The sequence below is a fragment of the Diadema setosum genome, chromosome 4, assembly GCF_964275005.1.
Source record: "Diadema setosum chromosome 4, eeDiaSeto1, whole genome shotgun sequence".
NCBI lineage: Eukaryota > Metazoa > Echinodermata > Echinoidea > Diadematoida > Diadematidae > Diadema > Diadema setosum.
In genome coordinates, this window is record NC_092688.1 from 14,567,330 (window position 1) to 14,579,768 (window position 12,439).

The window sequence follows — 12,439 nt, forward strand, 5'->3', positions numbered from 1 at the left end:
TTGACCATGTACTGAATACAGTCGCTTCCTCCTGGGAAATTGGATAAAGGGAAAATCCAGTGTTCTTTTGTGGATTCATGTATCAGAAACCATGTCTGTATAGACTATATCAGAAGTGCTTTCTGTAAGTAAGTGGTTCAGTTGAAATGACTTTAGGAACACCTCATATGGGATTTCCCATATGAGACTGCATTACTTTTCTGTCTACTATTTGCTTGGTTATCCATTATTTTTTTTTACTTTTGACAATCCCATATCTGTATGAGTGTGTGATCAGGTTTGTTACCAGTAACACCCATTCCCTATCTTTCCTGGGTATGAACACACCACCAGTTCTTTATACCAGGAGGTAAATGAATAGAACCTTCTCCTGTTCAATGATAAGGTGCTGAATCCTCCCCCCTTCCCCTTTCTTTCCAGTTACCCAACCGATGGCCGCGGCCCAAGGCGCCCCAGACGGCCAGGCAGAGGCGTAAGAAAATCCCAGAGAAGCCCAACCAGAGCCTCAGCCTCTGGAGTATCATCAAGAACTGTATTGGCAAGGAGCTCTCAAGGATACCCATGCCTGTAAGTTCAGTTGAGCTCAGTTTTATTTCTGCATTCTGTTATTGATATCAATGCAACAAAATCTTGGCATGATTATACCGTATGCCCCCCCCCCCCCCCCACAAATTACAACCTGAGCCTCCACAATGATAAATTTAGAATATGGAATCAATCCAAATACAATTTCAGGGTATGAAACTATAACTTATTACCCACATCTATTGGAATCCCCATCCGATTTGCTTCAGTGGTCAAAGAGAAATGAAGATCTTTGTAGAGCATGTCAGGAATCCCTTCACTTCGAGTTCTGTCCATGGTGTTCACACATTAATATGCAGTTCCAAGAGCATCCAAGTGCTAAACTTGGAAGAAGCAAACTCATGACATGCTTTACAAGGATCCCCATTTCTCTGTGACCATTTAACCAAATTTAATGGGTTTGTTTTTTTTTTTGCAAAAATGTAGGTCAGATGCTATATTTTTAGACCCTGAAATAGCATTCAGACAGTTTAATCATATTGAAAGTTATCAATGCGGAAATCTGTTTCTTTTTTTTTTTTTTTTTTGGGGGGGGGGGGGGTTATGGGGACATACTGTATGTGCAAAATTAATGTATGTGATATTTAACTCATACATGAGAAAACACATAGATTTTTCATATTGAATGTATTCTAGGTGAGGAAACACTTCAAGAAAAGTGTTGAGAAAATGATTGATAAGTTGGGAACCATCTTCATTTGCAAGGCTTGACTGGAAAGATGGCGTAATTGATGGCATTAGGACTCTTACTAGAAGAGGCTACTCCCAAAGGAATTTATGCATATCATCTAGGGGTAAAATGCTGTGCACATGTAAGTGAGAGAATGAGTAATAGCAAATTAGTTTAAATGATGACAGATTTAACATCTGATGCAAAGTTGGGGTTGTGTAAATGCTAGAAAATCACAAAGAGTGATGTCCGAGGTTAAACTCAAACCATCTTTAAAGCTTATGTCCTGACTGTTACGCCCCTCTTGCAATACCCTCTTGACTGTTTTTCTGTGCAAGTGGACTTACAATGCTTTTGCAGATTTCTGTGAAGGAGTAGACTCGCTGTAGGTGCGAATGATGTCAAAGAAACATAGTATCCATTAATCATACCTTTAGCAGAGCCCTGAATACTGTAAAGAAACCCGCCATTACAGTGGCACTTTAGAGTCCCACGAGTCAGTTCTTGCACCCAGTCAGATGCCCACCCCAAGGTTTCCCTGGCTGTGTGCATATCTAGGTCAGTGTCATTGATATTCTTCCAGTGGTTCCAGAGTTGACTCTGCGAATAAATGCATGAGTAATGAGCATTAGTGATCGGGAGTCAGGCATGAAACCCGATCCAACGTTAGAAGGTCATTGCATACACAGCTCTGTCGAGGGCGCACTAAGATATACAGATTTTTACCACCAGATCGTGTGCTTACATTTGAACACAGTGCTAATCAGCTTGTAATGAGGCCCTGAAGGGTTCGATGAATCTGGAAGTATTCAGCATGATTGGTAAATTGGCAAGCTGTTCAGGTCAAAGGCATGTGTGTTGTAGATATATTTAGGTGATACGCTATCAGCGTATCACCTATTGTGATTGTCAAAATCTCTCTTTATTTTTTTTTATTCTTCTTTCTTTCTGGACAATTTTGTGTCGTCAATATCTCAAGAATGACATTACGAAATAACATGACATTTTCAGTCAACATGTCTCATGACAAAATCTAGCCACAATAAGGTTTTCATGACAGTAACATATCTATGACGTCATCTAGGCGCCATTTTGTGATTTTCGGACCACGTTACATGATCGATCATAACTTCATAACTAAAGGTCATTTCTGTATCATTTTCGGTGGACATAAAGTTAAGGTCACGCTCTATCTTACATTTTGATGCTAATTACCTAGGACATCATTACGTGCGCGTACGCGCGCGTCAAACTTTTAAAAGGCTCAAAAGAACTTTCCAATGGGAAATCTCGAAGTTTCAGACAATTTTAAGCGTTCCGCGCGTACGCTTCCGTCCGCGTATTTTCGCGCGCAGTGCGCATAAGCAACATGAAAATGCAAATTTTTTTACAGATTTGGATTCCTGATACATTAAGTAACAATATCCATTGATTTCCGATCAATTTTGACCTATAACAAAGGAATGCGCTGGCGTCAAAGTTGAAATTTCGTGTGCGCGTCTATGTGGAAATATAGCGAAAAACATGTCTTTGTTTATTTCGCCATAGCTCTTTAAAAAGTCTGTTGACCCTATGTTTTTATTGCATATTACAAAAGCATATGAATTGGAAATAACGTTTCAAGTATCAATATTTCCCGAAATACATTATGAAGTCATCATATCATCATCTGAAATCAAAAAAGTGGAATTAATTTTTTTGAGGTACTGTTTCTAACATTCATTTGCTCGTATCTCTGTTGTTTAAGCTCAATATTATCCCAAATTCAGATATGTTGTACTTTAAACATTTGCCTTTCAAGTCAATGTCATGGTTTTGAAATTTGATGACGTCATCATACCTTAAATTGTGATTAAAGGTAAAGACGCAAAATTGGACAAGTTTACGTGTATGGTCTATGGGAGGTGATTTTTTTTAAAACCATGCATTGACTTGACAACGTTTAAGCACCTTTATCTGAGCTGATTTAGCTTCATTTCCTCTGAAACTTTAGTATGTTGTAGCTGAGACAATAAGCTGCAGTAATCATGCATTTTATTCTTTGAAATCTCCTCATCAGGTTGACAATTTTGCAGTTTAAAACTGAAAATGAGAATGGAATGTGGACAAAACGATTCCTCATTCATCTTTCACATACATAAGTTTACGTTCCTCATATTTTCTCGTCGAGACGTATGGCCGAGTGGTTAAAGCCGACGTCTCAGAGACGTGAGGTTGCGGGTTCGAACCCCACGAGATCACGAAACAAAATACTTAGCTATTTTACTTTTTTTTTTCTTCAATTTTGTATTACATATTCGTCCATGTAGAAATCACGTTCGTATATAAACGCACCTATACACACACACAGACACACACACACACCATATCCCTCTTTTTTGTGTTGGAGACCACATTGCTTCGATTGCAGCAAAATTTTGCAGGCTGACTTTGTCAAACCGATCATAGTATGTAATGACGACGACTGAGGTGTTGTACTTTGAACAATTGTCTTTCAAGACAATGTCATTGTTTTGTAATTTGATGACGTCATTACACTGAAAATTGTGATTAAAGGCAAGGTATCAAAACCAGCCGATTATAGGTTTTATGTCTGCGGGACGTATTTTTCCCAAGTTGCCAGAAATGGCATAGCGACATCAGTCGTTACAAGGCCGCTTTTCCGTCTAGCAGTGCAATAGATGTTCACGCGGCCACGTTAGTTGAGTGGGCATTCACTTTCCCCCTGTTATATCTATACATTGTTGTTGTTTTTTTGTCTTACCATTTCCGTGGATGTCCCGTGGCCGAGTGGTTAGAGAAACGGTTTCGCATGCACGCTCAATATAACTTCAAGGTGCCTATATCACATTCTTTTCTTTGTTGATCACAGATGACCAACATCTGATGACCCCAAGCGTATCACCTAACTCGTCATTGTGACGAGTTTCATATCTCGTGATTATTAAAATTGTCCAGTACTTGCTTCCTTTGTTGTGTGGTTTTCATTCTGTTTTTTCATGTGTCAGTGAAAATCCTTAAATCAGTATCAATATTTGACAAAGATCCTGTGATATTCTTTAAGTAATGGTGACTGTTAAGATATCAGTGGTGTTTACTATAATTTCCCAAGTTTAGATAGGGAACATGATATATAGTGATACCATTTAAGAAATCAAATCAAATCAAAATCAGATCAAGTCAAATTAAATCAGATTAAATATCTGAAAACTAAAAGTATTATTCTTAATATGATGTAATTCTTCAGGATTATGAAAAAAATGTTGAAAAAAAGTCCAACTTGCAAGTATGCAAGTTGGTGGCCTTGAGCTGAGGGAGATGAGATGATTTGCACTATCTTCTGATTTAACTGCAGCGAACTAATCAACCTCATTTGTGTATGTGTGTGCGTTGGTATACATGTGATTGTTAATTGTTAAGGATTGATGAATGGATGAATGGATTTATATTATCGTCTGTTTGTACATTAGCAGTAAAGTAGAAACATTCCATGCTCTGTGCAGTGCCTGCAAATGAGGATTTGGTATATCTCTCTCCCCCCCCCCCCTTTTACCCGAGTCTTGTGTTCTTATCATTTAGATTTTCAGTTTAGGGGCATTCTCCTTTTGTCCTTTTCCAGGTCAACTTCAACGAACCGCTGTCCATGCTGCAGCGGCTAACAGAAGACATGCTGTACAGCGACCTGCTCAACATGGCTGCCCAGTGCGACGACACGTGCGAGGAGATGGCATATGTGGCGGCCTTCATCGTCTCCGCGTATGCCGAGACGTCGGTACGATCCACGAAGCCGTTCAACCCTCTCCTCGGAGAGACCTTCGAATGCGATCGGACAGACGACTTGGGATGGAGAGCAATAAGTGAACAGGTGAATAGCCGGTGATCTTCTTTTTATCATCATTCTTTCCCTAAAGTGGGAGACTGCTCACTAGCAGATATGAAATGCAGACAGATGACTCATGTTTTGATGCAGGTGCAAATCTTTCACTTCAGTAATAATTGATTACTTGTTTGCCTGTATTGCAAACTCTGAAGTGATTTTTTTACATCTCTAGTATGGCAATCTGGAAATTAAAGACAGGAATTGCAAACTGATTTCTCTTCCATAGTAACTTGTAAAAGTGCAAAAAAAAATTGATTAATCAATCCTATTTCCCAATAATGAATGATACAACTGACAAAGGTTCTGTGTGCATAAGTGGCTGTGGATTTACTAGGAGGGAAGTGTTTTCAAGGTAGTAGCATTTCCCTGTTCAGAGAGAGAACTGGATTTGCTCTCTGTTCATGAAAACATGCATATCAGCTGAAAGAAAATCCATGTGACAAGAAACAGCAGTAATGATCTACAAATATACATATTTTTTTACAGAAGCCGTAGACAGCATCTTGTAAATTGTTTCTATTCGATCACACTTTGATGCATCCTTTCTCCTTCTCTTCTACCTTCCCCCTTCTCCTCTAACCCCCACCTTTCTCACCTTCTTAACCCTGCCCCTCTCCTCCCCAACCCCTTCTCCCCTCCCTAACCCCACCTCTCTTACCCCCACCCTCTTCTCCCCTCCCCTAACCCTGTCTCTCCCCTCCCCTAACCTCCTTTTTTTCCCCTTCCCCTTGTTGCCCACTACCACCACCACCACCACAAAAACCATCACCACCACCACCACCACCATCACTCCAGGTGAGTCACCACCCACCTGCCGCAGCCTTCCACGTGGAGAGCAAAGACTGGACGCTGTGGATGGAGACCACCATCAGCAGCAAGTTCCGCGGCAAGTATCTGCAGATCTTCCCCCAGGGCACGGCCCACATCTCCTTCAAGAAGTCCGGCAGCCACTACACCTACACGCGGGTCACCGTCACCGTCCACAACATCATCGTCGGCAAGCTGTGGGTGGACCAGGTCAGTGGATGTTGCCTCCTAACCCCCTCCTTCATACCCCCATTTCAGGGGGATTTAGTAGATGTATCATAGAAATGTTCATGAGTAAAAACGGAGAGTTTTGAAGAAGGAGAAGTTTGGGATGGCAGACAAGACGGTGGCAAGTGCCCTTGGTAACAGAAGGCATTTTGTGTTGCTTTCGCTTCCCTTGGTGTGTACTTGTGACTGATTGCAATTAAACAAAATCAAATCAAATATAGCTTGGCTGTCAGTCCATTGATGAGAACATAATTATGGAAATAATTTTGATGATGGTGAGGATGACAATTGTAGTATTGATATTGAGAACAACAACAAGAGTTACAGAAGCCAGCTGTATATTTCCTGTGCTAGTATCCACTCACAGAAGATGTTCAAGACATGATCACATATCTATATGTGGTCAGTTTACATCTTACATTTAGCTGGCGTGTGTAGTTCATTCAACATCTTCTTCTGCTGCTCCTCATTGTCACAGTCAGAAACAAACACGCAGAAAGTCTTTTTATTTTTTATTTTTACAATTGAAGGCATTTGTTACTGCATAGAAGGGATTGTAGTAGGGAGATCCTGTTGTACTGACTTTGGATTGATTGTCTGGAGGATATTGTGGCTGAAATGTAACATGTGGATGAGTATTCAAGTACACTACCAACACAAAAGTGATAGTTACATGGTGTGTGGCTCCTTTTGCTGAAACTTTGTAGGCTCTCAATATGTTCTTGAAAAGACATTTTGATGGCATAGCCCCTTTTCCCATTATATGCTGGTGACTGTCAGTAAATGATATCGTGATTACAGCTAAATCAGTTCTTTGTCGAATGATATCTTTATGCTGTATATGTGTGTCTGTATGCATGTGCATGGCTGGGGTATTAAATTAACTTCACTATTGCATTTGTTTTTCTCCCAATGCGCCACTAAAGTCTGGTGAATGTGAACTCTTCAACCATACAACCAAAGATGTGTGTAGACTCAACTTTAAGCAGACCAGTTATTTCTCAAGAGATATACCGAGGAAGGTAAGACCGCATTTCAAACGAGAGAACAACTTGAGCAAAGATTCCTTTAATGATGTGAAAAGGGCAAACGGATTCATGTATCATGACTGTAACTCTTATCCCCTGTGTCAATGAATGGAAAAGAAATGTTTCCACCTCGTGCATATAGTCATTCAGGCATAATTGAAGGATTCTATCTAAGATAAGAGTCAATGATGTGAATATTTTGTGTCTGGGCATTGAAGTACACCACAATATGCATATTATAGTCAAGCAATAGTTTCTTTGTCTGCCACTAGGAGAAGAGAAAATTTGTGATCCACATCTTCACAGATACCTTTTCCCACTTGCCCAAGTCAACATCTGTTGTTTTACATTTATGTGCAGCGTGCATAGCTCTGTCATTACTTCAATTTCCCTTATCTTAAGTAGTAAAAGTTATTTTGTGCTTTGTGTATTCAGCAGGTCCAACCAAAATCTGTATGAAGTAAGAGATTGTCATCATGGTTAACTTCAAGCATCAAGCAGAAAATGGTGTTTACGTGTTTCAGTCTGATCTATTGGATTAAACCATAGATACCAATTTAGACAGTATTTAACCGTGATCTGTATACAGTGTATGTACGCTGGGTTTTGTTGTTTCTATAGATCTTCAACATGGGCAAACTTTCAAATATACGCGAGTTGAGCTAGGAAAAGTAGATTGTGTGTGCTTGCATGTGCCCCCAATCCCTCCCCAATCCCAGTAACGAGTCACATGATGCCGGAAGGGGTGCAATTATTTACCCCTCCTCTCTCCTCTCGCCCCGCAGGTGACTGGTGTCATCATGGACTCAAACAACATGGCCAAGTTTGTGCTGTCAGGCACGTGGGACAAGAAGATGGAGTACGCCAAGGTCCTTCACATCACGACGGACAAGTCGGGTCCGGGCAAGCCGGTCTACGAGAGGGGGCAACCCAAGGTCCTCTGGCAGAGGAACCCTCCTATGTGAGTTTTGTGAAGATTGGTGAAGTTCCACTTCAGTGGTATTCTGTCCCTTCATTCATTAAATGTTACTGCAGTGGTTAGTCTGACAGATGATGAGGTGTTGGCGCAAAATGTTAGTGCTTGTGTGAGTTCATGATTGAAATGCTGTTGTCTTGTTGAGGTAAGAAAGTTTCAGGTTAGGGAGGTGTTAATGGACAACAAAGAGAATAGGATGGAAGTCATGGAATTTGGAAGATAATCCAGATGTCATTATATCAAACTGGATGTCTGACAGATAATAAGGTGTTGGTGCAAGATTTTAGTGCTTGTGGGAGTTCATGATTGAAATGCTGTTGTCATATTGAGGTAAGAAAGTTTCAGGTTAGGGAGGTGTTAATGGGCAACAAAGAGAATAGGATGGAAGTCATGGTCTGTGGAAGATAATTCCAGATGTCATCATATCAAACTGGATGTGACAGATCATGGATGCATTTAGATACCACAGTGCTTGTGAAACTTACATCATATCAAAGAATACATGTCCATGTCTATGTACTTGTAGCAATAGCTTTCTATAGTATGGTGTTTCAATCTTAGAAAATGCACCCATCATTGTATATTCACTGTGTTTATCACTCAGAAAGTGTGTATGCTGCTGCTCTGCTCCTAAATGATAAATCTCTATCTGTGTGCATGTATCCATCTATCTGCATCAATCTGTATTGGTCCATTCTGTCTATCCATCTCTTCATGCATATATCTTTTACACTACATTTTTCTCTTGGTTGGTTTGGCTGGGAACATTTCAGTTGATTTTTTTTTAATGATTGTTTTTTTATGTTTTCTTTTCTGATATATATCTAATCTTTTAAAATGAAAGTGTCACGTGAAAACTTAAGTTCTCTTTCTCTCCTGTACATGTCGTAATCACCGTAACTTCACAGGCAAAACACCGAGCTGATGTACAACTTCAACGAGCTGGCGGTGACGATGAACGAGCCCGAGGACGGGGTGGCGCCCACGGACAGTCGCCACCGGCCGGACCAGCGGCTGATGGAGGACGGCTTCTGGGACGAGGCCAACCAGGAGAAGCTGCGGCTGGAGGAGAAGCAGCGGGCCAAGAGGAAAAAGCGGGAGGCAGATGCGGCCGCGGCGGCAGAAGCAGGTTAGTCGACAGCGAGAGAATGATTACCGGACGTGGCAATTTGTGTGCCTGCGTGTGTGTTTTCATAAACGGCTTCAATGGGGAATGCATTTCACACGGTTTGTTCAGAGTATCAAAAAACAAATGAAACAGGACCCTCTGAAGGCCCTAGGGTTACCTTAGGGGTCTATAATGCACCTTCCCATTCTTGCATATGTGGGCCTGCATGTAGGCAAATAGTATCTCACACTACTCATGGGAAATTTTGAAAATGTTTATCCTTAATTGTTGTGTACCCTTGATTGTTGTGTATGTACCTGTGCACTACATAAAACCTTACTTTTTGTGTACTTAACTGAATTCAAATATAATTTTTGATGGTTTTCAATTTCAATTAGTCAATTTATCAGAATACAGAAAATTAATTTACAAGTTTAATCATACTGTCAGCTTCTTGATTAAATAAGTTGAAAATAATTTGAAATGCTGAGATGTAATCAAAAAAGGGTATGTAAATGTAAATGTAAATGTAAATGTAAATGTAAATGTAAATGTAAATGTAAATGTAAATGTAAATGTAAATGTAAATGTAAATGTAAATGTAAATGTCTATGCATTCCACAAGGAGAAGAAATATTAGAACTATTTTTCAATCTCTCTCTCTGCCCTTTCCCCCCCCCCCCCCACAATTCTTTGCAGGCAAGCCATATGAGGGATACAGACCAGTCTGGTTTGAGCGTCGTATGGATCCTATCACCAAGGGCATGGCGTACACGTACAGGGGAGATTATTGGCAGAACAAAGCCAAGCAGGACTGGAACCAATGTCCAGATATATATTGATGTGGGCTTCACTTTCCTCTTTTGCTCTCTCTCTCTCTCTCTTTCACGCTCTCTCTCTCTTGCTCACCTCTCAACTAGGCCACTCTAATAAATGATGTAAGAACATGCCAACAATTGTGGGGAAAAAAAATTGTGGAAAACGTTGTCGAAGAATGAAGGAATGATTGCAGAAAAACCATCGTCACTTTCAGTTTTCCATCTGCGATCCCAGGGGGTGTGAACGAACTGCATTCTGTTCATTGCTCCCCTGCCAGTTACAGTATCGTGCTGCCGTGTGGAGAGGTGGCAAATCTTCATTGCTTGGCATCATTGGAAATGCCTGAATCGTATAAAGACCGAGAAAAGCTTTCCTCAAATTCTCAAGAAATACAACAAGCACGGAACGACGCATGGAGGTTGCCAATGCCGAAGTTGGCACTGCGAAAGTGGAATCCAAAACCCGATCTTGAGGTGTCGAGATGTGATTTTGATGAGAATGCTAAGAGGGGATCGTAATCTATACTCCGTGGCTGTTGGGATCTCTAATCATTGTAATTTTTCCTTTTAAGTTGATGAGATCCACTGTGTGGAAATGATACATTTTTGTCAGACTAAAGAAAGCGGAAGCTTTCAAGACGAGGTGAGTGTTGTAGAGGTGTAGAAGTAATGGTGTAATTGTTTATGTGCGGGGCTTATGCAGATTTTTTCCTCCACAAAAAATATTTCATTAAAAAAACGTGACAAGTTATACACAGCTGACAGTATGGAATGCAGCTTGTTGAGAAGTGAAAACATGCAAGAGATTTTTTTTTTTTTTTTTTTTTAATGCCCCCGCCACAAAGTGTCACTGGAGGTATTATGTTTTTGTTTTGTTTTTTTCTATGATGATGATGATGAGTCAGGCAGAGGCAGAGGCAGCAGTGGAGTGGTGAGTCTTTGTTCCACTGTCTCCCATCAGCTGTCAAAAAGGAGGTTTAACCCCTTGTCTACTAGCTTCTGAAATCCGCATAGGCATTGCACAGGGCTTACCAGGTGTGAGTGGGCAGTGGGTTTAATATTACAGAGCAGTCTGAAATACGGCGTATCAAAAACACGCTCCAAAACACACGTATCTTTGCGTTTTGTGGAGAGCTGAATGGGGAGAAGAATGTACATGTTATAACCAGTGTTTATTAAATCTATTTGTATAGAATTACACACCAAAATTCTATGAGAGAGGTTCTTTTTTTTTTATGAATATATATGTATATGAATATATGAATATCTACAATTGATTATGCTCGTTTTAATTTCAAGATTTTTTTTATTCTATTTTTTTTTTTTTTTTTGGAGGAACTCTGTAGGGCCTCTTGTAGGTTTTCCATAGCAAATTATGAGGAGTACTTTATAATATGACATGCCCTCTACCCATGAACACGAGTCATAGGCTTCACTTCCGTACCCCAGCTCTTTGCAGATTTGCATTTTAGTATTCCATCCACCCATGATCATTCTTTGCTGTATGACTCCATTAGAAGAGCTGGTATCCAGAGTGAATGTGGGATATGAATAAAGTGTTGAGATCCCTTGTGGTATTGTATTTACTGAGAAGCACAGATGTTGTGTTCTCCAGAACAGTTTGTGATATTCCTCCCCCCCCCCCCCCCCCCGAGTAGCAAGAAATGTAGATAGGAAGACTTAAGCTTCTGAAGAGTGATGAATGGCTGTGTGTTGGGAGTTAAAGTGATATTATCGTTGGTTCATTATTTGTTTTATAATTTCATGAGGAGGAACTGAGAACTAAAACAGGGAGCTGATCCCTTCTGTCACCCAATCAACTTTGTTCTTTGATATAAAGTCTGTTTCAATCATTGAGCCTTTTGTTTATCGGAAGAAAGAAAATAACAAGAATATGACCTGTTATGCCAAACACAATTATTCGGAGAGGATATGAATATATCTCATCCCATTTGGAAAGTAGCGATAAAGTCTCTCAAAGTTGGGCTTATTAAAAAAAATAGAAAGGAGAGCCATCTCTCTTCTTCTCTTTCTCTATCTCTCCTTCCACTTTATATGAGCCAAAGGTGAGATATGAGATGTGTGGTTTGCCAATTCATCTCTGCACTGTTTAGCAAGTATATCATTCAGTCTGTCAGGGAATAGACAGAGTTTATATGTCATAACTTTCTGATTATTGTGGAGGATCGTTGGTAACTTGAAAAAGATCATTGTCTTTGGGGGACAATGCATTATGGTATTTTTATCTTCTTTTTTCTTTCTTTCTTTTTTTGTATGGGTAAGGGGGTTTCTTTACTTCATTTTTAGAAGTAAAAAAAAAAAGAAAAATAAAGAGTCAC

General features: G+C 40.1%; 1 protein-coding gene across 1 annotated transcript in view; it reads left to right on the forward strand.

Moving 5' to 3' along the window:
- Positions 1–10,138, forward strand: part of LOC140226907 (oxysterol-binding protein 1-like) — a 114,864-nt gene extending 104,726 nt beyond the window's left edge. The window contains exons 7-13 of the mRNA XM_072307336.1: positions 421–567; positions 4,875–5,120; positions 5,931–6,152; positions 7,097–7,192; positions 7,984–8,159; positions 9,083–9,303; positions 9,982–10,138. Of these exons, the coding sequence (XP_072163437.1) occupies positions 421–567; positions 4,875–5,120; positions 5,931–6,152; positions 7,097–7,192; positions 7,984–8,159; positions 9,083–9,303; positions 9,982–10,124 (1,251 nt within the window). The 3' untranslated portion in view covers positions 10,125–10,138. The remainder of the gene's footprint in view (positions 1–420; positions 568–4,874; positions 5,121–5,930; positions 6,153–7,096; positions 7,193–7,983; positions 8,160–9,082; positions 9,304–9,981) is intronic.
- The last annotated feature ends 2,301 nt before the right edge of the window (positions 10,139–12,439 follow it).